The 26,244-nt window shown below is 38.1% G+C and overlaps 1 protein-coding gene across 4 annotated transcripts in view; it reads right to left on the bottom strand.

Moving 5' to 3' along the window:
* The window catches only part of PPP3CA (protein phosphatase 3 catalytic subunit alpha), a 100,093-nt gene extending 74,094 nt beyond the window's left edge, over positions 1 to 25,999 (bottom strand). The window contains exon 1 of one of the 4 annotated variants that reach the window (XM_053461546.1): positions 25,447 to 25,999. In XM_053461546.1, coding sequence (XP_053317521.1) covers positions 25,447 to 25,504 — 58 coding nt within the window. In that variant the 5' untranslated portion in view covers positions 25,505 to 25,999. The remainder of the gene's footprint in view (positions 1 to 25,446) is intronic. The other 3 variants (XM_053461544.1, XM_053461547.1, XM_053461545.1) reach the window with 3 other exon arrangements.
* Between the last annotated feature and the right edge of the window lie 245 nt (positions 26,000 to 26,244).

The raw sequence follows: 26,244 nt of genomic DNA, 5'->3' as shown, positions 1-26,244 counted from the left end.
ACATCTCTGCTGACAACTCTCCAAGTAATGAATAGACCCCTGAGACTCCATCTTCATTTTACAGTGAGTGATTCAGTGGCACAGAATCTTAGAGGGATAAAAGTAACCTCATGACTGTTTCAAATACAGAATATTCCAAAAGCAACACTAACTCTGAAGCAAGAGTTCATCCATAATATACCAAAAAAAAAAAAAAAAAAAAAGCAAGCTTTAGGTCAACTGCCAGGATGAGTGCGTGTATACATGTGTGTGCACATATGCATTTTTAATCTAAACAAACCGTGAGCTGTGGTGAAACAAAGTGTGTCTGAACGCACAATTCTATTTTGAGTCATCTGGAACTTCAGCTCATTGCGTTCTATACACACTATGCTCTTCATAGGTCCCCTGGGGTTGGTCCTTCATAAAACAGGAGTCAATGCTCAAGAATGACGGTTTTCATCTCAAATCACCACTTAGTAAATATATGAAGATAGGAACTCACAGACACTGAATTGCTGCCCCTGTTTGGCAGACATTTTAAGTTGCAATGTAAAATTTCATCCTACCAACAGTGGATCACAGGCCCAAGCCGGCAAGAAGTTGATGGCAAATTTTATTTTATAAACCTTTTGGTTGCTTAGGAGCATCAAAAAGCCACAGAATGCTCTACGGCAGTTGTCCACAAGACAGACATTACCCTTGAGGCTTCTTTTCTAACCAAGTGACTCAAAGGTGCTGTTTTCAATCTAGTATGTTAAGAAAATGAACCTTAGCAGGTCTGTCATTTTAAATCACAGAAAAAAACCTTTTCAGTTTCCATGGCAACAACCTAACTGCACCTGCTTCTGTGTCACATGACAATTACATGTTGCCACCATTATGAATGATGCCAGATGCCAGATTTTTTACGCGATTAAAGGTTATTTTTGAGAAAGGTTTGGGCATTCAAAGGTGAGATTGCTAGTAACGCCTTTAGTGAAAAACGTATTAAATTCAACAGAGTAAGTGGAACACCACCTTTATGCTTCTGTTAATCTGCCACCCAGATCACCAGTACCTTGGTCCGGAAAACACTTGGACAGTCTCTTTGTTCCATAACTCTAGGCAAGACTTACAAACTGTTTACCAGCTTGCTGCTTATTGCGCAAGAGCAATGCACCTTATTGTTATGATGTTTTCTTTCTTAATAACATATGTAAGTCCTTGGGGTAATCTAGGAGATGTTTTCACTTGGCCTTTGGAGGGTAGCTAGCTTACTGGAAGAATCAATAACAGTTTTGTTGTGCTCCCATTTTTGAGACGCTTCCAAACTTCAACGTCTTAAAAGCTTTTAACCCCTTAAGGACAATGGGCTGTCCCTAAACCCACTGAAAACAATGCATTTTGAGCCTGTACATGTACGGGCTTTGTCATTAAGGGGTTAAACGAACATCTTGTACTCACCAATTTAACAGACTGTGGATGGACACCTAACCTTCCCCACAGCTGGCTCTCAAATATGTAGCTGCTTCAGGGCTGGACTGGCGACAACGGGGCGGCCCAGGTACCTTAAAGGCCAGCAGAAGCCAGATGTGATAAGTGTGGCAGACGACTGGAAATGCTCGGCCACGCGCTACCAGCATATCCAGTTGCTGGCCGCACAGGCCTGGTCTCTTTTTAAAAAAAACTTTCGCTCTGCTGGCTACCATGTGTGGACAGACAGTCATAAATAAATTTACTACTACTAAATACCAAACATAAATAGAATATATTTGTTCATAAATAACCATTCACGTATTCCCTCTGCATTACAAATTACATTTTTGGGAATATTTAAAAAATTTTACTGTTTCAGTACCACTGATAGCTAAGTGCAAATTAATCTAAAAACAAAAAAAATAATAATTCAATTTCATTTGATTTACGCACAGAATCAGATACCGTCACTTGTCTCAGATTTCTATTGGAACCATATTTGCTCTGAAAAATGCAGCTCCAGTTTTACCGCCCAGTAGCACTTTACAAGATTAAAAACCACAGAGCTGAAACCGTAGAGCACTCCAAACAGAAAACAGCTCCAGTAATGGATCTGCCGAGCACGGCTCCTCTCCGGTATATGCCTCTTATTTATTTGTTGCTATTAGAGGATACCGAGGTTTATGATGCCTCCTGGTCTTTTACCAACAGCAGTTAGGTTATGAGTAACTCGACTACTCACAATGAGCAGTATATTGCACAGATTTAATTTTATTTAGGGTTAAATACACATATTTAACATATGATTAAAGAGATGTAACATCTCGACTATTCGTATAATTTAAATTTGCTAAATGAAAGGGAAAATCAGTTAAGCCTCATTTAAAGGAAAATTATGTTCTCTCAAAGCTACCACATTTCGGCCAATAAAAGCATGCGTACAAAGAGACTCAAACAAGGCAACGACTACAAGTACAAGTTATACCGCATATAACCTAAAAGTAGCTAAAAACATTAAGTTAAGACTAACATCACTAGTCAATATAAACAGATATACACACACTATACACTCACTGGCCACTTTATTAGGTACATTGGGTTCAATTGCTTGTTAACACAAATCAGCCAATCACATGGCAGCAACTCAATGCATTTCAGCATGCAGACATGGTCAAGACAACTTGCTGAAGCTTAAACCGAGCATCAGAATGGGGAAGAAAAGGACTCTTGGGCCCAAAAGGTGATATTTTCTTTTCTTTTTTCAATTCTTCTCATGTTGTTGTACAACATTTTCGTTTTTTGTATTTTTTACGGACGGTATTTATACTAATTTATATATTCTGCCCTGCAGTAGAATTGCTTAGTACAATGATATGACTTACAATGGTCCAAATCAACGTTCAATTGTTAATCCGACCATAGAAATCCTTTTGACTCTACAGTTTACAGAGAATGGTGCGAAAAAAAGAAAACATCCAGTGAGGGGGAGCTGTGTGGACGAAAATGCCTTGATGAGGAGAATGGGCAGACTGGTTCGAGATGACAGAGTGGCAACAGTAACTCAAATAACCACTCGTTACAACCAAGCTATGCAGAATACCATCTCTGAATACACAACACGTCGAACCTTGAAGCAGATGGGCTACAACAGCAGAAGACCACACCGAGTGCCACTCCTGTTAGCTAAGAACAGGAAAATGAGGCTGCAATTCGCACAGGCTCACCAAAATTGGACAATGGAAGACTGGAAGAATGTTGCCTCGTTTGATAAGTCTCGATTCCAGCTGCAACATTCAGATGACAGGATCAGACTTTGGCGTAAACCACATGAAAGCATGGAACCATCCTGCCTTGTATCAACGGTTCAGGCTGGTGGTATAATAGTGTGGGTGACATTTCTTGGCACACTTTGGGCCCCTTAGTACCAATTAAGCATGATTTAAATGCGACAGCCTACCTGAGTATCGCTGCTGACCATGTCCATCCTTTTATGACCACAGTGTACCCATCTTCTGATGGCTACTTCCAGCAGTATAACACACAATATCACAAAGCTCACATCATCTCAAACTGGTTTCTTGAAAATAAGGAGTTCACTTTACTCCAACAACCTTCACAGTCACCAGATCTCAACCCAATAGAGCACCTTAGGGATGTGGTGGAACGGGAGATTCACCTTGCCGGTGTGCAGCCGATAAATCAGCAGCAACTGCATGATGCCATCATGTCCATATGGACAAAAACCTAATAAAGCGGCCAATGAGTGTATACACTATACCATATTTGCTCGATTATAAGACGACCCCCCAAAAATTAATTTAGGAAAAAAAAGAAAAAGCCTGAATATATGACGACCCTATAGGAAAAAAGTTTTACCAGTAAATGTTAATTCATATGAACTATGTAAATTAATCATGATTTAAATGCGACAGCCTACCTGAGTAGTTTGTTTTTTATTAAATAAAAGCTATAATTGAGAAAAATATTTTATTTTTATTTCCTTTTATTTTCCAACCTGCCCCCCCAGTTATGTACATCTGCCCCCAGGCTTGCCACTCTGCCCCAGAAATGCCTTATACCCCCTATATGCCACTGTGCCCCATGCTATGCCTTTTAACCCTCTAAACACCACTGTGCCTCCAGAAATGCCTTATACCCCCTATATGCCACTGTGCCCCATGATATGCCTTTTAACCCTATAAATGCCACTCTGCCCCATGATATGCCTTTTAACCCTCTATATGCCACTGTGCCCCATGATATGCCTTTTGACCCCCTATGTGCCACTCTGCCTCCAGAAATGCCTTATACCCCTATATGCCACTCTGGTGCTGTTAGCTGCGGGGTTGCCTGCGTCCATCGCTCAGACCTTCCCCGGCTGTCAGGGAGAATTCCCAGTAGCGGTGTGGGGAACTCTGATCTCTGACAGCCGGGTAAGGTCTGCAGGATGGTCCCAGACCTTCCCCAGGGGATCTGGATCTTAGTCTCTGATTTGCTCTGAAAAAACCTTGTCTTATAATCGAGCAAATATGGTTTTATATATATATATATATATATATATATATATATATATATATATATATATATATAGATATATATCTATATATATCTATATATATATATAGATATATATAGATATAGACACACACTCCCTAATGATATAATGAGAAGTGTTCTCACAAGTGTTCTTTCAGATATAACCCGTTTGTGGATACTCTGGCGTCACATTCCAGTAGCCTGTAATTTAACCATCAATTTGGCATCTCAAAATTGTAGGATTCATAAAAGCCACAGTAAAGGCCAAAGCCCAGGAGCCCTATATAGTGAAACCTCCCCCGGTGACCAAACCGCATCACGCTCTTCAGGCAAACGTAAACCTAAATCACTATGCTCTCTTTATTTAGTCTTAAATCGGTATGACCATGTGAAATGAAAAATACTTAACAGAGAAGAGGAACCCAGAAGAAATAAAATCAAAGCTTACATTATTAACCTTTCAGTTGGTGGCTGCAACGGTATGGCCCAATATTTGGAACCCTCAATTACCATACAAAAAAATCTACACGTTTTACCCCTTATTAAATAACCTGACGCGGCAATTATTTTGAAGTGGTCTTCAAAAGAGAACAGTTTTACCAGTCACATTTTTTCTAGTGATAAGCAGAGCAACCCATTTTTAGTTCGCTATCCTCCATTTAATCTACTGTCCGGTCCCATTAAATGCAAAACACTGCTCTACGACTCACCCAATTACTTACTTGTGATGTTACAAGAAAAACATTAATAAAAAAAGGCTAAAAATATGCCAAGCACTCCATATGCTATTCGGGGGGGGGGCTATTCAAGTGGGGTATTACTCTAATTCAGAATGTCAGGAAACAGAGTAGTTTCTTGTCTGTGTTAAAAATTCTATGCAAAATTACAAAAGAATATTTTATCAATTTTGACCCATGTTTTTATATTTCATGCCTAATAAACATTTGTGCCACATGTATAAACAAGGTATCAAACTAAAAAGTGTTACTTTAGTCTGAAAAACAAAATATATAATTTGCGAGGATACACTAAATTTAAAAAGTTAGGTTTGAAGAGAGACATGATAACTGCACTTGTCTGATAGATGTAAAATAGCCCTAATTCTTAAGGGGTTCAATGATCAGAATCATTACTATTTGATTGACGTAACCAAAAAAAAAAAAAAAAGGGACACATGGCTATATCATTATAAATAAAGCAATGAATGGGTATGCATGTCCATATATAATGTACACACAAGTGTGCACTCTTATTGGTATAAAATAGTTTATTATTATGGAAACAACAAGGTGCTCGTGATTGAATCTGAACAAAGCCCATACTTTGGCCTTTTTCCTTTGGTTCTTTTATAAAAAAAAAAAAAAAAAAAGTTTCATTGCATCAAAGTCGTGACAGAATAAGAAGAGCGAGGTGTCAATGTTCAGCCCAAATGTTGCTACCCGAACACAGCCAAACGCACAGCTTTTTGGGACCAGGAGGATGCTGCATTTTCATGTGTGCTCAGGATACACCTGAAACATCTTCTGTCGTAAAGGAACCTCAAACTGCATTTCAGAGCCTCTGACTCAGATCATCATCCGCGGCAATGTCTTTATTAAGTTATTAATATTTCAATCCTAGTACTAATACCACAACAACAAAAAAACAAAACTGTAACATAATAAGTTGGTCACGAAAACTAGCAAACTACATTTTGATAAAAATTCTAATAAAGTTCAGAGATTGAGATACTGACAGCCCCCAATAACATTTTTCAAAACTCTTTTTTTCTGAATAATTTGTTATCATTTGTTATTTAAAACACACATCTCGTTAAGAATCTCACAAACCAGTTTTTTAAAATGTTATTCCAATGACATAAACATTTGAATGGATAGATTAACATTAATCCTGTGACAAAAGCCCCTGATAATCACTAAATTGTTTGTTCCACCATTTGTAAGGCATCAAAGCGGCACACTCCGTATGCAAGGCTGGCAGAGGATGAAAGAGAGGAGATGCAGCTTAAGCCACCTAATACTTTGCAAGGTTTTAAATTAAGGGACACCCTGTCCAAGCTTGATCACTCTCTTTTAAATATTATTTTTCCAAAAATAACTCTGCAGATACAGGTACTAGAAATGTATAAGGACATGAAGGAAGGCAAGCAAACAATAACAAATCGGACAAGAATTTGTTTTAGAAAATGTGATGACTCCTGCTGTTACTATTTTGATATATTATTTTCTCTCTACACATTTCATACAGCACACAAACTGGCTCAGATCTACTATTACTAATGTGTCCCCACCTGGAAACTCTGTGTTTGACCTGGAGTCTCCGGGTGCAACATTGCTTACCTGGGTCTCTGGAAGGGGTGCAATCTGTGACCACGCCCACTCCCTGTCCTCGAAATTACGACTGGGGCTAGACCTTCTCCTAGAAAAGGGAGAGCTCCAGGTAGCCTACCATGGGAAGTTCCCATGTACGGATATGGCTTACTGATTCCACTTTTCTTTCAAGGCCTCATAAAAACCTGCATTTTCTGTGCACTTTTCATGTACGTATGTATTTAAGACTTAGTGCGTTTACATTACCCAGACACTGGTGTGCCACAAGACAGAACATTTCAAATCCAATACTATGGTTTTGAGTTATGCAAGTTCATCCCCTTACTGTGATTTTTGAAAAACTAGGAATATCCTATAATATTCATACTGGGGTGAAGACGACCTGTCCCTAAACAAAACAAAAACAAATTAGAATTACAATATATTGGTATGGTCCATGTTGTTAGAGGGGTGAATTTTCCTCCATATGACCCGTCTATCTTAAAAAGTTGCCTTTATAATTTACATGGTGGCGACCCCCTTGCAAATGCTGCAAAATACCCCTGTATACATTTGTCCCTTTCCCCACCTCCAGCTATTGGTCATGCAAGAGCTATGTTTAGCTAAATATATCCCAACACATGGTTTATTTACCACGAGTCAGCTCCAGTGCTGGCTTTGTGAATATCACAAATGGGGGGACCTAACAAGCCCAGCATGCACGTGCAGAAAGAGCTCCCGTTGAGGAGCTTTCCTGACACTGACTGTCTCCAAGCCAGCTCCAGGGAACTGCAGCTTCTCCATAAAGTGTTTTTAAACAACATTTATACTAAAGTAGTTCTTTAATGAGGCTGTCAGGGACATTAAACAGTCCCTTTCAGAGAACGGTTTTTAGACATACCCATATTGTCCAAAAAGTGTGTTTTCTTTTGAGATAAATACACACACTTTAAAAAGCGTTAGCCACATGTACAAAACCTGCTTTCAAACCACTCTGCAAGCATTACTTTTAATAGACAAGAAACCAGACTCCTTGTGGACAGCAGGGCAAGCCGGAGCAGCCTGATGAGCATTTGCTGCCCTTTTGCAGAAACTGACTACCAACAGGTGTCAGAGTCAGAAGAATATCATCTTCCACCAAGCTGCAAGCTTACAGTTCTTAGACAATGCAAGGCAAATGTAAAGTTACACAAACAGGAGCGAAATGCCGACAATATTTAAATTATATTAGAAATATGCATGCAGCTAAACACGCAGAGACACCAACACAATCTTGGGCTTTTTGACAAGAAAAAATAAAATGAAAATAAAGCATCTTTGAGGTCTATTCACTATTCAATGCAGGAGACTTGTGGTGTTGTAGCCTATTTAACTATACATTATACACGTCCAGCTCTTCCTACAGCAGAAGCTCACTAGGGATGGGTTTTTCCAATGTATAGTGAAGTCAATGCATGTATTGCTTGAAAATGTTGTCAACTGATACCTGTAAAATATGACTTTTTTGCAGATTAAAAGCTTTTATGTTTTCGTAGAAATGTTTTATGTTTTCGTAGAAATGTACTGTTAAAAGACAATAGCAAATGTGTGTCAAACAAGGGAGAATCAGTATATGAATTTAATTAGAAGAAAAAACCTACTAGCTAAAATACTGCCAGGGGAAATGTGAATTGCCTTACACGATGGTCTTCTTAGAAATGCGCGTCAGAATTCCTGCGGTCAGTTTTGGCTTGTGATTTTTTTTTCATCAAATAGACTAATAAAGTGAAACCTTATTCCATTAGTAGTTGTAACTATTAAAATTACTGGTTAACAGCAAACCAGAAAAGAAAGAGACCGTCTACAAATAACAGGGTCATGAAATCTATTTGGACACAGTATATTAGAATCTAAGAAGTCACAATTCCCACACATTGCCACCTGAGAACACCAAGCTTGTTTAGAGTGATCTTGGCACTGGTAATATACAGAAAGTTGCTTTTGACAGCAATCATTGGTGTAAATATACGGGGTTGCAGTGGCTTAATCTTTGGGGTACACACATGCATATATACTCTAAGACATAATAACTTATTGTACCACAACCAAAATGTGGGTAGACTTCTTGTATAACTCCAGGTTCTTGAAAGCCCCTTGCTGACCCTTGATGCTTCCAATCAAATGTATTCTGTTGTAATACTTCTACTATCACAACCAACCAACTAATGTGCCACCATTTTCATAACCTGGAAGATTTACTAGTTCAGAGGAAATGATGTACATGCAGAACTAAAATACAAATCGATCCCATATATTAAGTTAATCCAGGGGCTTTGGTAAAATAGGAATCAGGTAGCTAGAACTTGGCACGTGGCTAGAGGAAGCTCGGCTTGAGTCATACCAAACCGTGGCCAGATTGGCCAAACCTATGCATTAGCAAAGCTGACCATTGATGGTGCTAGCTCTTACCACAGCAAACAGCACGCAGAAGGTGATCTCTGTCAAATATTTAAAGGACTATACCGTACGAAAAAACACTGGTGGAGACACTTCAGTAAGCATTTGCCTTTGTTATATAATATTTGACAAACTAAAACTGCAATTAACACAAAATTGCCCAACTGATTACACCACCATCGCAGTTTACAAACCGCTAAGGAAATGTATGATTGAATTAGAGAAGCTGCCTACAGGTCAAAAGCCCCCTCGAAAACGTAGTTTCAAATTAACAGGGAATAAAACCTCTCCACGGTTCCTGTAGACATTTAAAGATGAGCAGGTCTCCTCCCATCTCACCCCAATCCTTCATTAGGTACGATTTATCTCCAGCTATGTAATCTTACAATTACAGCTTTCTTATGTTAGAAGCAGCCTGTACACAGCATTAGCAGGGAACATTACAATTACTAAGATTACTGTGTGAGCTGCAGCTCATTAACATCTTTCTTTATTGTTTTACATGACTTCTCTTTCCCAACATACCTTATATTACAAAAAAAAAAAAAAAAAAAAAGTACTTGAATCCACTAAGCTGGGTTTTTAGCTATATTTGAAAAAAAGTTATATTAAAATTACTCTCTAGAACGTTAACAAAAAATGAAGGAAGTTCTGTAATTATTTTGGCAATAAAGCTGTAAGGTTTCGCGGTCTATGCCAGGATATTGTAGGAATGTGGTCACGATCGCTGAAGCCCGCTCATTGCTTTAAAACACCAAACATCAAGGTGGTTCAACATAATCTTCAATCTATTACAAGTTTTAGGGTTTCATTAATCAAACTGTAATTAAGTAATTAGCTGCCGATTAATAAGCTAGATTAGCCCCGTGTAGTTAAATGCATCTAAATACCTTTAAGAGTAATGTAATATTTTACACACAGCATTCCTCCTGTTTTTCTATTGTAAAATTCGTATCAAATGACATGAGCCTCTATTCCAAAGGTAAGAAGTACAATTATATTATATTTATATATGAAAAAGGTACGCGTGGGAGAGAACTGAAGAACGATAATTTGCCATACAGCAACCTACAGAGAACAAGACGACATTAACTAAATGGACATATGATATATTATATATATATATATACACACACACACACACACACACGCACACACCATGCATCCACAATACACAGATGTCACTGCAACAGTTTTAGTACAATAAAAATGCACCACTTTTAATATACTTATCACTTGTCACAGAAATTGTATTTAACATCTAACATCCTGTAAGAATCCCTAACCTCCTCTGCAAGGCAGTGTTGCTATGACAACAAAAGAACTAACCTTGCAATAAAGAAACACAATCACTATAGTACATGATACTGTAAAGAAAAATCACGATAATCATCAAGAGCTAAAAATTGTTGCTCTACTTCATTTACAAAAATGCTTTTATCAAAAATATATTCAAATAAAAACGCCAGAAAAATAGAGAATAGTTTTCTGATGCTGCTATGGCAACAGCAATTATTGGGAACTGTAATTTGGCCAGACCAGAAAAACATCCATTCCCAGATGGCAGGGCATCTGTGAGCATGATATTATTGTATCCTGCAAGAACAGTCATGCCTAAATGCTGAAGTATGTCCTAGCGTTCTTACAAAAGGGCAGGTTAGGTCTCAACCTCTTCCCCAGCAGGCAACCATGCAGATGGACAAGCAGATAAAGAACCACGGGGCTCATTGCTAAATGCTGCCTCAATGAAGAAATACACTTAATGAACCTGTTCGCGTACATAACACAGATACACAGTTTGCATCACCGGCAACTGAAAACACAAACTACCCCTTTCAAGAGGAGATGTCACTTTGCACAAACTCTCCATTTGGGTGACGTTTACACTAAATAAACCCATATAATTCTGTTTGCAGATTAAAACAAGCAATACTACGGGGGAAGGCATTGTAATCTCCATTGTAAATTATCGCTCCTGAATAGTTAAGGCGCCGTCGTCCATTGGTTTTGGGTGAGGAGTTAAGACTGGATGAGGAGAAGTGAAAGAACTTCGGGACAGGAAATCGACTAGACAATGCTGGCTTGGCCATCAATCTCAGCTTCCACGAGATAAAGTTTTAAACCAACATATATTTAAAACAAATACTCAGATTGACAACACAGTCCAGCACAAGTTACAGTAGTTTCACTAAATTAACTTAAGTTTGATGAACATTGCAGCTTCACTAAGGGACAGTAATAAAAATCAATGTTCTATTTTTATGCAACATCTCCATCTCTATTAATGCTGCACCTGCTGTTTCATTAATTCTATCTGGTGATTTTTAGTCAAGATACATTGATGGATTCCCACATTTGTTAAATTAGGTTTCTGTGAGAAATGTTCTATGAGCTCTGGAATTGCCATGTCCCATTATGTCAGCAATATGCTGCTGCCCAGCTAGGTTCAGCTCCTGAAATCACTTTGGTTTAGGCAAGGACAGCTCTGTAACACCAGCTTCCCCAACCTGAAACGTCCGATCTCAGACCCTGCCTAAAAAAAGCCTGTCTGTTTGCTCTAGATCCAGCCATCGGAAGCTCAGAATTAGAGATATCAAACCCATTAATCGGTCTAGAACAACTGTTTTCCTGAGTGAAGACAAGAGCGGACATATGTCTGTACCTGAAGTGGGGTTTAGATTAGATGGCTGTTGTAAAGCGTTGGTATACCAGATGAAGCATTGTCCCTATATATGTCCATTCCTGTTTGCCAAGCAGTGAACACGCACATCTGCAAACACACCCTTTTGGAGTAGGCTGTGAGTAGGATAAGGATTTTGGCCACAGCCCAAATTAAAGAATTATTCCACAAGTGTCACACCGCATCAAAGGAAAGCTTACTTTGCAAATATAGACACACACATAGAAACACAGCACTTAAACCAGTTTAGAGTTGCAAGACAAGACAATTTAATAGATATGGAAGACTGAGGCTCTCCAATATGGAAAAATCTAAATTTCCTTAAGGATCGAGCTGGACCAAACTACACTTAATCTAGGAAGGCAATATTCCATTAAATGAGATTAAAATGATAAACATTTCTAAAGTCAGGGTCCCGGGCTGTGCCAATACAGGAAAGCAGTAATTCTTAGTAAGCGTACATTATTGCATTACACAATTAATGGAGCTAAAGCTATAGATGGCTACTCTTCACGCAATAGGAGATTGTAGAGGTGTCAAACTCCATATTGAGAATGTTTTCATCTCAGGTTATTGGAGAAAATGTCAAAATAAATTATATACACACAGTATATATCTTTGGCAGTGGTATGCCTTTTCTTTTACAACTTGCATCTTAAAGCCTCTATATCGAACAAGGGGCGCAAGGACATGTGGAGAAAAAATAATAATACAATAGTGTAGCAAGTTCAAACAATATATCTGTGTGGTGTATATATAATGCACTCACAAGAGTAACTGGTGATAGAGGCTCATCAGGTAGCAACTTTTTTATTTATTTATTTATTTTTTTGTGCTAGGGTTAGGGTTAGGGTTGAGATTAGGGTTAGTGTTAGGGTTAACGTTAGGGTTAGTGTTAGGGTTAGCTGTTTTTGTTAGTGTTAGGGTTAGAATTAGGGTTAGGGTTTAGGATAGTTTTAGAGTTAGGGTTAATAGTAGGGCTAGGTTAGGTTTTTGATATATTATTATTATTTCTATTTATATTTATTTTTATATTCATTTTTCATATTTATTTTTATTCTCATTATTTTTATTTTTATTTATTTTTATTTTATTTTTATTTTATTTATTTATTTTTATTTTTAATTTAATTTTCATTTTATTTTTATTTGTATTTTTATTTGTGGTTTTATATTTTACGTATTTATATTTTTATTTATTTTTTAGTATACCATTCATTTACATACTATTCGTATATAGTCTTATATTTACTAACACATCTTTTATTTTTATTTATTTTTTAGTATACCATTCATTTACATATTATTCGTATATAGTCTTATATTTACTAACACATCTTTTACATATTTTAATATATAATTATTTATATTTTTACTATACCTTTATCCAATTCACCATTTAATGCATCCTCTCTCTCTATACCTTCGATTGTTCCTACCTTTATTTATCTTTATTTTTCTATCTTATTTTATTCCTCTTTTATGTTATGCATATATCTTTACACTTACCATTCTCTGGGTCCTTATATATTGGCTTTAATACATTTATTTTGTTTTGTCTCAACATGTTTATTTTGTTTCGTTTCAACATGTTCATTCATTCATTTTTATCTCTGTCCTTGTCCGGGATATTATGTTCTGACACCTGTGCCCGAGACGACCGGAATCCCTCAAAGAAAAAGTCCGAAAGATAAATGAAAACTTTTTTTACTTTGTTATTTGAATCATCTTTATTAAATACTTTTCGGAAGGACAGAATGGTGAGGGAACGGTATAGTGCGTGTGAAGACGCGATCGCGGTGAAATGCCGCCGCAGACGTGACGCTGGGAAAGAATGATGGGAGCTACGTGATCACGCCGATACGTGGACGTGATGACGTAATCGTTTGAGGACGCGAGTGGGCCAGAACGTTGCCGGGAACATTTAAAAACGGAACCAACGGACTAGGACATATAGACTGCAGCTTTGCTTTATTTTAATGCTTTTTAACGTATTTGTATTGTATATTATTAGTATTTTTCTCCTGAAGAAGCCAACTAGTTTGGTGAAACGCGTAGAGATCTTTTTCCATACGGATATCCTGTATTCTGCTGGATGCTTGTTTCTATATTGCGCTTTTAGCATAACATTTCTGTTGTGCCAACTGACTTGTGAGTTTATCCAGTTTTTTTCTTATTAAATATATCTTTTACTATACTGCACTATTGGTGGTTTTTCATCTACATTTCAGGATCTGCCAAGATCAGTTGCTACCTGATGAGCCTCTATCACCAGTTACTCTTGTGAGTGCATTATATATACACCACACAGATATATTGTTTGAACTTGCTACACTATTGTATTGTTATTATTTTTTCTCCACATGTCCTTGCGCCCCTTGTTCGATATATTGTTGTGATACACTTGTGAGGAGTGTTGTTTTGGGAGCTGCAGAACCTGTGGGGAGTATATTTATATATTATTATTTTCCACTTCAGACACGTGAGGGTGTTATTTTTTCTTGTACCATTATCATCTTAAAGCCTCTAGCCTGTTGGATCAAAGGTACTGGGAGGACTGCACTGAGTTTTACAAAGAAACTCAATAAAATTACCCTTTAACTATACAGCATTCAGGGTCAACTTGCCCTTAAACAAAGCTGTAACTTATCAGGGTCTTTCACATATCAACAAACTTACCATAAAAGACTAAAACTCAACTCAAACTCCATGCAATAACTTGGCCCTTACTAGCTCAGTGAATTGCATGCTGTATGGCTAAACGTAAGAAAGTAGTATTTAAGTAAAACGTTTCCCCAAGAATCTTAATATTTCATTGGGACACTCCAGCAATCACACGCGCTTCAAAGCATATGATAGACCAATCCCCCATATGCTTTTGGCCCTTCCTCCATGCACAAGACAGGGTTTGGACAAACCCATCTCGTTACACATTATATACTTACCGCCAGTCAGAGCTGAAAGCTGAGGGCAAGAATCGGCTTACCTGAGGTAAAAGCTGCAGATCCCCTGCTCCTCCATGGTGTTTTTTGGAAGAATGCATATTAAAAGTACTTACAATACACACTTATTTTAGTGGGGCTGTCGGGGATGGTAAACTGTCCCTCAAAGCACACAAATACAATGATATGTATGTACTGGGAAATAATCCTGTGTACCTACAGATTACGCTTTCAACGCACTACAGTCAACAATATGTAGAGGCTGTGTGAAAATGAACAGTACGCAAAAGAACACAAGTTCTATTATTTCAAAGATTTGGGGAGTATCAGAAACGTTTAGACTTTTTATACGGCATCCTATAAAAGATCAGCATTTTCTTTCATCAACGAGGACATAGAATGGTTGTGTCACAGTTACTAGTGAAAGCCGCTGGACAAAAGAGGATGCCGGCGTCATCGCTCACCGCACATTAATATTACGATCAAAGTAAAGTACAGGATGTTACAACTGTTAACAGGACCCTGCTCTACTTAACCGCAACACTTCCTAGAAACAGAATTCTTGAATTCACAAAGAAAAGGAGACATTAATTTTGTTAAAAAACAAAAACAAAAAGTCACAGCAACTGACGTTAGAATCAGGATTCTAATACACACAGACTGAATACTGGGAAGACCCGAGCTGAATTAACATAGTGTCTGCCACCTCTGAAGATATTTTTATATTGTAACTGTTAACCTGTATAGCGGACCTGCTGAGCATGATAGGCGCTGTACTCTAAAACTGATGGACCATCAGAGGTCACCTGCCATGGGACTTACAATAAAGATCCAAATAAAGGTGTGCGTGAACAGCTAAAGATGATAGATACAAAATAAATAAAAAGCTGAGTTTATTTATAAAAAAAATAGTGTAAAATGTCTGTGTATTTCAAAAGCTAAGTAAACAATCAGTGTTTGTACACCAGGAGGATAACAGCTGGAGCGTGCAGGAACCCCAGGGTGAGCACAACCACATTAAAAGCAAACAAGAGGAGGTAGGGCGTGAATCTGTACAGCTTTTTGAGAGGTATAGAAACAGAAAAGTGTTTAATGGAGCAGGTTCAAGGTAACACAGGCAGTGCACATGGTATGTACATTAACAGGGAATAAAACTATTTTACCGATGCTACTCTCACCAACAGGATGGTATGAATGGCGCACAAGAAAATGTCTTATGTGACATAAATAAAAAAAAATAAAAAGTGGTTTTCCTGGCTCCCTCTTTTAAACTCACCTAAATCGCTGCTTTGGCACATTTTCATCAGCGTTTTTACTACAAGAACAAAACGCATAGTGCAGTTTTCCTAAAAGGTAAGATACATGGAAGACTTCTTTTTACAGAAGCTAAAAATTCCAGAAAATATATATTATCATTCATTCCTTCCTATCTCCCCTGCATTAACACCCTGGCTCATCCATACAAGAAGTGCTACTGCATAGATACGTTGCTTTTCACAGATGATTTATCATCTACGCTCCTCTGACCTTCTGTTCTTTGTGATGTACTATACCATCATGAATATAGGCATCATCCCTGCAAACTATAGCATATGAAAAAAACAACTAAATATATATATATATAAGAAACATCCTAAAAAAATGCCTTATTTGTTGGTTGTGTCTTTAATTATATACCTAATTATATAAAATATACAAAACTTTTATTCTCTTATCTTAAGCGTTCATAATTAATATAGTGTGCTTTCAAGCTGCTGTACCACTTCCACAAAACAGATTGCACTCTCTGGTACATTTAGCAAATGTGTTTTTTTTTCTTTCCTCTTAAGGTTTTAATCATATAAAAGCATCACAGAAACTTAATATTGTGTCACATGACACATGTCAATGAGGCAACATTTTATTTGATTAAAGCATTTAACTGTATTAGGAAAGATTAGATACAAATGTAGGTGGAAAAGCAACCGCAATGCAAGTACAAGTTTGTCAACAAGTCTAGAATATCATCAATGATTACAGAACAAAAATGAAACCTAAAAATAGATTGTATTAATTCTCAATTAAAAATGGCATGTTGGCCGTGTTGGTATAGCGGTGCGCATACAGTAACTGCCTTCCAAGCAGTTGACCCAAGCGCGATCCATTATGTTTGGCTTGGAGGAAACGTTTAAATGCATAGAGATTTAACAAAGCACAGGAGGGAAGTTTATGTCAAAGGAGGAGACATTTTAGAACAAGAGATCATAATCTAAAAACTATATGGTAAGGCATTTTACTTTACTGAGAGGGTGGTAGTTAAATGAAACAGCCTCACATCAGAAGTGGTAGAGGCTAATACAGTAAGGGAGTTTAAACATGTGTGGTATAGGCATAAAGCTATGCTGAATCTAAGACAAGATCAAGGACTGATGAGATCAGGGTCTTCCATAAAGAAAAATGGTTAGACCAGATGGGCCGAATGATTCTTATCTGCCTTCTAATAATATGACTCTATGCTTCATTTAGAAGTAACACCACTCTCCATACAATAACAACATGGGGGGGGGGGTTGGAGAGAAACACTTTCCTGTTTAAATATATTCATTAGCAAGCACTGAATTCAGATGTAGCAATAAAACCCTTTGCTATGACACCTCTCAACCCCGTCACATGCTAATTAACTCTGTGGCTGAGGTCACAGAAGGGTGAGGATTGTCAATCTAGACAATCCATACATCTGCTATCACCTGTCCTAAACACTGGGGGACTCGCTTCTGACCATACTATTTCAGTCTATGTCTCATGAGCACTCAGTCTGTTAAATTCAGAAAGGCAGCGCAAAAGCCCATAATAAACCTTTGTCCTACTTCCATGTGTGTTTGTCTTGTACTCAGAGAGCACAAGTAACTTCCCTTAAATCTGCCTAACCCCGCAACATGCGTTGAGCAAGTCCCAACACACTCAAAAATGCTTTCCCGTCAGCTCAGCTCTTGTGAAATATTTATATGATCTCCGAGAATGTTCTCTGCTTAATGCACAAGACTACAAAACCAGTGAAGGCTATTCTTCCAAGCCAATTTAAGGCATGCTAGACAGTGTATTTAAAAATGCCCGTTATACACTTATTTTCACATACGTAGCAACATGCATTTTGAATCTGCTCTGCATGACGCGGTGATGGGGGGAGGATACAGCTCTACAAATGTTACACAGCAAACGCTGTCTGAAATGTTTACATTGCCGTGTATATAAAAACATGAACATGTGTTCTCCTCACAGACGTCCCCAAAACACACCATGGCAAATGTCTTATTTCTTTTCACACTTTGAATATAGTTTCAGTTTCCCAGTTTGTATTAATGCTACATATACATACAGTGAGATGTGTATATATATATATATATATATATATATATATATATATATATATATATATATATATATACACATTTAATATAAGGCTTTAGGTTATCATTTTATCCTTTAAAATATATTGGGTTACTCTTAGTATCGATACAACCGGATTAGTATTGAAGTCCCATCCCACAGGTCATCTGACATGACAAACTAATCTCTAATATGGGGGTTGTTGGTCATACGGAGTGGTGCTAAAAGCCACATTCTAATGACCCAACATGCTGTACTATGGTTGGAACCTGCCTTAGTGGCTCTTGGTGCTGACGTAAGATCTTGATTAAAATAGATATCCTTTAAAATGGCAGAGTTTATACCTGCTGTCACCCCTGGTGAAAGGGTCCATGCAAACATCATGTGCCAGCTCTCTAAAAAAGAAAACATCTGGAAACCATTTATCATTCTAAGCACAAGTACATCTCCAGCCATTGCCATGCCATATAAGCATTGAAACAGCAGCAAAGAGAAGCAGGAAACGTGTTGAGCAATAGAACACGGAGCCAGAGAGCAAAAGAAGAAATGCTATAAGAAACTCCAAGACACATTTATTTGTGTTTGTTGTTGTGTGCCAAAAGCAGACAGCTCAGCTTAATCTTGAATCCATTACATATTCCTTATATTTTCAGCCAATCTCTCTACTGGCACTAAATATACGCTATTAAGTATTTTGTTTTACTATGGTGGATCCTGAGTAATGTGTCTTGGAAGCTCACTAATTTTCCAGAAGGAACCGGGTGTAATTTGTGACAGTTGTTGCAACACTTATATTACAATCCTTAACTCAATATGCAAGTTTAGTGAATTCCAGGAAATGTTTTTTGTAAAAAATGTTTCATATGTCTCTGGATATCTTTTTTAAACAGGTGAGGGCTGCGTGGTTCCTCTACATTTCTGAGGTGTTTCCCCTTCTAAATGATTTGATTTCAATAGGAGCCTCTTTCTGCAGCCAATCATTGGCAAGAATTGTCAGAACACAATGGACGGCCATGATTGCAGCTTCTACATTAGGTAAAAAAAATGCTTAAATCAAATCCTACGCTGTGCATTTTATTAGACGAAATAAGCCTATGTAATGGCATTTACAGATTAAAATAAGAAAATCCAAAATAATTTATAGGTTCTGCATTGTAATTTATGCTCCATAGTAAAATCACTGTTGGTTCTGGTAGCCTCTGTAATTGATAATTGATAAGATGACGCTACATTGCTGTCCACCTATGCTCCTATCATGGCCCTTCATTTTAAACCGCAAAAAGTATAAGAGATACATTATTTATGCTAAAAAAAGGTGGCAGGTCAGTGTTCCTGGTCATGCTCAAAATACATCACCATGCAAAATAATGTAGAAACAATGTTTTAGCATATTGTCAAGAAACTTCATTACAAACAGATCTTGAAACCAGAAAGCCCCAATGTTTTCAGTTTCCACTTGACCAGGCTACTGAAAAATACTACCACCAGAAAGTATTGTTTCCACTAGCAGTCCGCCCTTCCCATTCTTCAAGTCCTTTGAAGATATGAATGTCAAATACATTTTTTTATCTATAACCGCTAGATTAAAATTTCAAATTAGACTTTTTCCAATAGACAGTTTATCATTTCCTCGCACGCAACGTTAAAACTGAACAAAGCATAAACAGTAAGCTACAGCACCATAATTCCATAAATTCATATCTGAAAGAACAAACGAAGAGCAACAATAAACAAAACCTCAAAATTTAGAAATGCCGGCTACATCTACACATTGGATAAAAACACTGACCGTGACCAATTTACACAAATGCTGCATTTACAGAATTTCATATTTTGCATGGCAGGCTTTGAAGTTTACCCTGGACTGGATGTCCTTAAAACAACAAACTGATGGCTTCTCTAATAAAGGAGAAGCTCTAGGGAAGTGGATCTAGTCTTATTATTTTTTAATCTCTGCAGGGACTCTAAGCCTCAAAATGATTGTAACAGTTTTATCCGAAGGTACCAATTTACACATGAGAAGACTAATCTGACGGCTGGTCCTCAGTTGCCCTGTGTCTATAATGTGGTACGTTTCACATTGATATACAGGTGCGTGCAAATAGCTTGGATACCTTACATATTTTGTAAGAGAATATAAGATAACCCATAACTGCAAATATTAACGTACATCTACTATCTATTTGCTGAATTAAAAGAAGAAGAAAAAAAAAGGTGTGACACAAGGAAACATTCTGGACACTCTTCCATTTCATCCACCAGTTTTCGTAAGGTCTCAGGACTTCATGGACTGGTTAGGCCTTAAGCTAAATCAAGTTTTGATACTTTTAGAACTTAATGAGCTAACTTTATAAGCCTCTCAGTTGGTTGTGCTTACCCTTAATAACCATGGGCACTGCCACACAGCTGAATGCGGATTAGAAAGTAAACAGTTGATTCTTGCTAAGCAGGGGAAGGCTATAAAAGGATGTCTAAATATTTCCTGCTTGCAATTTGTACAGTCGGAATGGAAGTTAACACGAACTGTAGAAGTCAAGACATGATCTGGGAGAATCAGAAAAGCTGGCAGTCTTGTCAGGAATGCAAAGAACTTGTAGGAAAGCTTTGCTGGTGCTGGAGAAGTGGTGTATCGGTCCACTGTGCAATGTTGCTTGTACAGACACGGACAACGTCTGAGGCAATCTCTTGACACAACCTACTGGTTTAATAGCCCAACACGGATAAGCCAGAAGCACTTCAAGAAAAGAACACCTCGCCAACCATTATGCATGGGGTGATTCTAACTATAAACAAATCCAGGAAGCCAATATCCTTCAGTCAGAAAAGAAACTGAAATATTGTAGGGTATTACAAGGCAATGCTCTAAAACGTTCCTCAAAATCAACCATGAACTACCTCAAGAAACAAAAGGTTAAATGTTTTGGGATAGACCTCATATTCCCCCAAATATTACAATGCATATATGTTGGTAGGTCTGAAACACACTGCATGCAAGACAACTTAAGAACATTATTATTATTATTATTTATAGTTTTATATAGCACCATCAAATTCCTAAACTAACGGTATTCTGCAAGAAGTGGTAAAAATTGTAAAGCAAGAACACAACATAAAAAACCAGTATCACAGAAATGTAGCATTTGAGGATTAGAACAATTTGGCCTATCTAGCTTAAGTGTTAATGTTGTGGTTGTGATACCTCCTTTTCACAAACAACAAAATCAACCAAACATGCACTGGGCTGCCCAATCTTTTGCCCACGTCCAAACAGTGGTCCTAAGTTTAAAGGGCCAAAAACAATTACATTAAGGTTTCCCACACAGTTGGAAGAGCTCTCTACCCACCTTGGAGTTGTTACCTTTACAGGCACTACATCCATGTGTAAAAAATTGTGTGCTTTTGTTTTGCAGCTGACGTGTTTTAGTGGTACTTGGTTTGACACCACATGATATAATTCATCTTATCTGCACATAGTGGAATACTGATTAATAAAGTATTGTGAAGCCTACAATTTGGAAAAAAGATGAGTTCACTTTGACATGACATTACTAGAAACTAAGAAGTCTTAAGAAAACCTAAACACACAAAATAGAGATGCAAGAGGACCTCCATATTCCCTACATATTTCGCAGGGCTTCCCTTATCAGGTAATATACAGAGAGCCTGGGTTCACACTCCTGAAAGCAAGGTAAGTCATGATGCCAATGTTACACCAAAGAAAATTCCCACAACCCAGAAACACGCTGGATTTATTAAAGACATACAGGTACAATGCATTTTTAGCCTTTGGTTTACCAAATCACACGAGTTCAAGTAAAACAATTTATATTGGGAACCAATGGTTCATTCAAGATTTCTTGAATCTTGTGTGCCTGTGATCACGTCCTTTTTACATAGTCCTTGCTGTTTACAGTTGTAGTTATGTACAATGGATCACCAGGAGATAGAGATTTGCATTATTTGTCCTCAAGTCATGTTCGTATTATTAGTAGCTTACCCTGTAATTAAAATACATCAGAAGCACTGCTTTTCACAATACCGGAATACTTCAAATACTGAAGCGTCTTCTAAGCCTGTTACCTGACTTGATAAACAGGCAAGCACTCCTCTGATGACATTATCTGACTCATCAAAAACTGCAGCGCTCTTCCCTTTTTGTTTTAAAGTAACAGCCACTGCTGAATATTTTTTTTTAATTGAGATTAAAAGGGGGAGTTGAATTAAATGCAGTTTCAGCTACAAGTATTCATAGAATCACTCATGTATCAGTAGCCCAACTAATTAAGTGTTTTGAATGTATGGAACAATGTTACTGTTGCATGTTTCTCTTGTGTATAAAATCATTGACGTGAACGGTCTTCCTGGGACGAGTCCATAGCTGAGCTTTGGAACCCTTTTAACTATTGCAATGCAAAAAGTTGTGCTCGTTCAGTTAAATACAAGGCCCTACACAAAAAATATACCGAAGAAAAGGTCCCACATGCCAAAGTAAACAGGTTTTACATGGCTCAGTGGCTAGGGATTGCATATGGTTGCATATGATACAGCACCATGCTGTATGTTGGTCCTTATGAGGTGGTGGTGCTGGTTATGAGGTTGGTCCTGACATTATGTCCCGAGACATTAAAAGGAGTGTACTCAAGTCCCTAAGATATATGTGAAAGGATCATTTAAGTTATGAGGACCAATATTAAAAAACTAGAGGGAAGCATGCTGCCCATCCCTGTCTTAAGAGTGAAGACAACAAGATCAGACATGTTAAGTGCCAATTGACTGCAGCTTAACCAGGAAGTAAACATATTATGTCATAACCAATACCACCCCCACATATATACTACATGTCAGGAATTCTTCACTGGAAACCATTGTAGTCCTAATCTGAATTTTCACAGCGATTCATGCACACCTTGCGTCATAACAAAGCTTAATATGCAATTCCCAATAGGATTTGGGTTTGTGAATAGATTCTCTTGTGGGCTGCAAATTATTTTACCTATACAGAACCAATAAAGTCATGCTTGAATTTGGGCATCACGTATACTAGTGAATAACTAATATTTAAACCTATTACCCACATATATAACTAATTTATCCAATCATCCTTACTATCCCATTAAACCTGCTGATGTTTTGACATCCACATTAACCTATATTTTGTTGCTGTATAGGGGGTCAGGGTTTGTTGATGCTAGAGGAGCCCATATCATCATAAAAAAAAACCGGAAGGCGTGAGATTATCAAAAATTACTTTCATCTTCCTGTATGTAAAAACATCAATAATTATTATGACTGGAAAGCTGATGATTTCTTTCATCTGTGGATTGCAGTACAAGACAAAAACCTTAGGTCAGATGTTTCAATGTCTACTTCATGTAATCCGCCATCATGTGCAACAAGAATTGCCTTTCTTTAAATTCTATTAGCACAACTTATAAAAATTGTATATTTACTCAAAATACACAACACCAGCCTCGAACAAGACACAAACGGGCTATTAGCAAATCGTTAGTGCAGGACTCCAAGAGGATTGGTTTCGAGGATATTTTCCCTGTTGAAATGTAAAATGCTATTCATTCATTCGCTTGATGTTACAGAAGGGGTTAAGCTTAGAGCAGGAGTGTGGAATGTGGAACAGCTTCTTCATGTATTCATCCTTAATGTACTGTGGAATTTACCATTTCCAAACTAGAGGGTTGGATTTTAACCCTACAGCCACTAGATGAGTCTGCAACACGTCATTTAGCGATAGCATAAGACGCAATTTCGAATTGCATTTAATATAGAACATGGAACTAGAAAGCAAGTTGTAGAGTAAAAAAATAAATAAAAAATTATATTTTGACAAAAAATAAAATTTAAAACAAAAAAACCTCACAGGCCCTGGAGCAGCACTGTAATACAACAAAAGTCTTGTCATTTGCAACACTGGATTTACTCTCTGGAGGAGGCACCAATTTGAAGACATATTGACAGCAGGCTTTTCTCAAGTAATACCACTTCCTCGAGGGCATAATTGAATCCCCTGGCGCAGTACTTGTAACCATGTCAGAAAGGCTGATTTACTAAGAATTTATATGAAATTGCAATATGTCAGATGCCGTCACATTATTTCCACTGATAAAAAAGTGGTTTCATACATAAAAAAAATAATAATAATTCGTGGGCCATGGAATGTTGCCATTCTAAGCACCTGTACCGGTCAGATCTAGAACTGATGGCATCTGCAAGTCAAAACCCGCAAGCTGATTCAGAAAAAAAAACAAAATCCTGTCAACCTGCACAGTATTGAAAACCAAGACTTTACGCACGTCCGCCTCTTACACTACAGATCTGCAAAGATCCTGATACACTGCGCTCTCCGGATTAATGGAACAATCAGAGATCATGTAGTAAAAATACAAAAACCATGGAAATAAATGTTTGGAATGGAAGCAGGTGAGAGAAATAGACCCACCAAGGCCACACCACAGGAGGCTAATCAGCATTATTCAACATAATAATCTATCACCCCAGGCACATGGGGGCTGTCATTACTGCAACAGTCACACAGTGCACAGCTATGCTATTACAGCAAAATGGTGTTATTACCGAGTGATAATAGGTGCACAACCATTTTGGATACAATCATCCCCAGATCAGAGAACTGAAGCATCTGAGAGCCTCCTCTAACCACCTAACGTCACCCCACCCAATGCCAGGATAGTGATTCATCTCGCCACTAATAGTTAAAAAAAAAAAATGGTGACAAACGGGGTTTCATTTTCTCGCTGTGTAGCTATGCCTGCAATACCTATAGAACACTGATCGTGTCATCTGCCTAGGGTGGGAACCGTACTAGTAGCGAGCACCAAGCCTTAACTATCGCCATGATCTAGGAGCTGTGCGGGGGTGTACAATGTTCCCCTGCCAACACTGGCATCGCCTTCTCATTGCTTAATATAAGGCAGATCCATATATATATATATATATATATATATATATATATATATATATATATTATTAAAGGAGGAAGTGAAGCCTTGTGCAGTCTATGGCCCCCACCCTTTCCTACCCAGTACCCCCCCCCTAAAAAATAGAATCTACTGCAATGGAACACTGCAAGCACCCCCCACCACCACCATAGACACCCCATATACCAGATAGCAGCACTGGTATCAGGAAACCCCCAGCCCACTTTCTATGCCCCGCAGTAATAGACATCCTCCTACACCAACCCTTCCCTCCCCAGGTCTTTTCCTTACCTTTCACCACCCTGTCCAGCGTTGATAACTTCGGATCAGCCGCCTTGTTTTCAGACATTTCCAGATGGTGTGTGTGTGTATGTGTGTGTGTGTGCACTTCTCGTAAAGGAAAGAGGCTGTCAGCGGATTAAAAGTCTTTAAATCCTGATTGGGAGCAAAGTTATTCCTTTTTTTTTTCTCTCAGATATGATTCATCAGCTTCAACATAGTAGGAAAGAAAATATGGATAACCACCAAAAAAAAATACCCCCCAAAAAATAGTAAAGCCAAAAGATTGTTGCAGTTAGCACTGAAATGCAACAGCCTATCTCTGGACAGAGACACTGCTACACTGTATTCCCTGACTGCCTCTGCTTTTCCACGCACTCACACTCTCCCTCTCTCACACATACACACACACATACATGCAAAGGCACTACCACTCTACACCATCAGCTCTCAACCTATCCTCAGCCCAGCTTGGGTTACAACTAGAATCCCGCCCACTTGCTTCCTGTCTCACGGCTCTATTGGCTCAGCGCAGCCGTCAATCAGCAGAAAGGAACCCTTTCAGGTATTTTCCTTCTCTAAACCTCACTGGTGTTACTATGGCTCTCTCCTGTCACTTTGGCTGTAGAATAGGAAGTGGAGGAGGAGGTGTGGGAGGAGGAAACCACAGTGCTGGGAACAGCTTGGCAGGGAGAAGCCCCACTAATGATTCCTTTGCAACATTACAGACACACTCAATGATGCCTTGAGTATGTGAATGCCAGGATGTAAGCTAGGCATAGATTGGAGGCTCTGTGGGGACGCCGCATT

The sequence above is a fragment of the Spea bombifrons genome, chromosome 1, assembly GCF_027358695.1.
Source record: "Spea bombifrons isolate aSpeBom1 chromosome 1, aSpeBom1.2.pri, whole genome shotgun sequence".
NCBI lineage: Eukaryota > Metazoa > Chordata > Amphibia > Anura > Pelobatidae > Spea > Spea bombifrons.
Note: the sequence above shows the minus strand (reverse complement) of the source record. Positions and strands in the feature narration are given on the sequence as shown.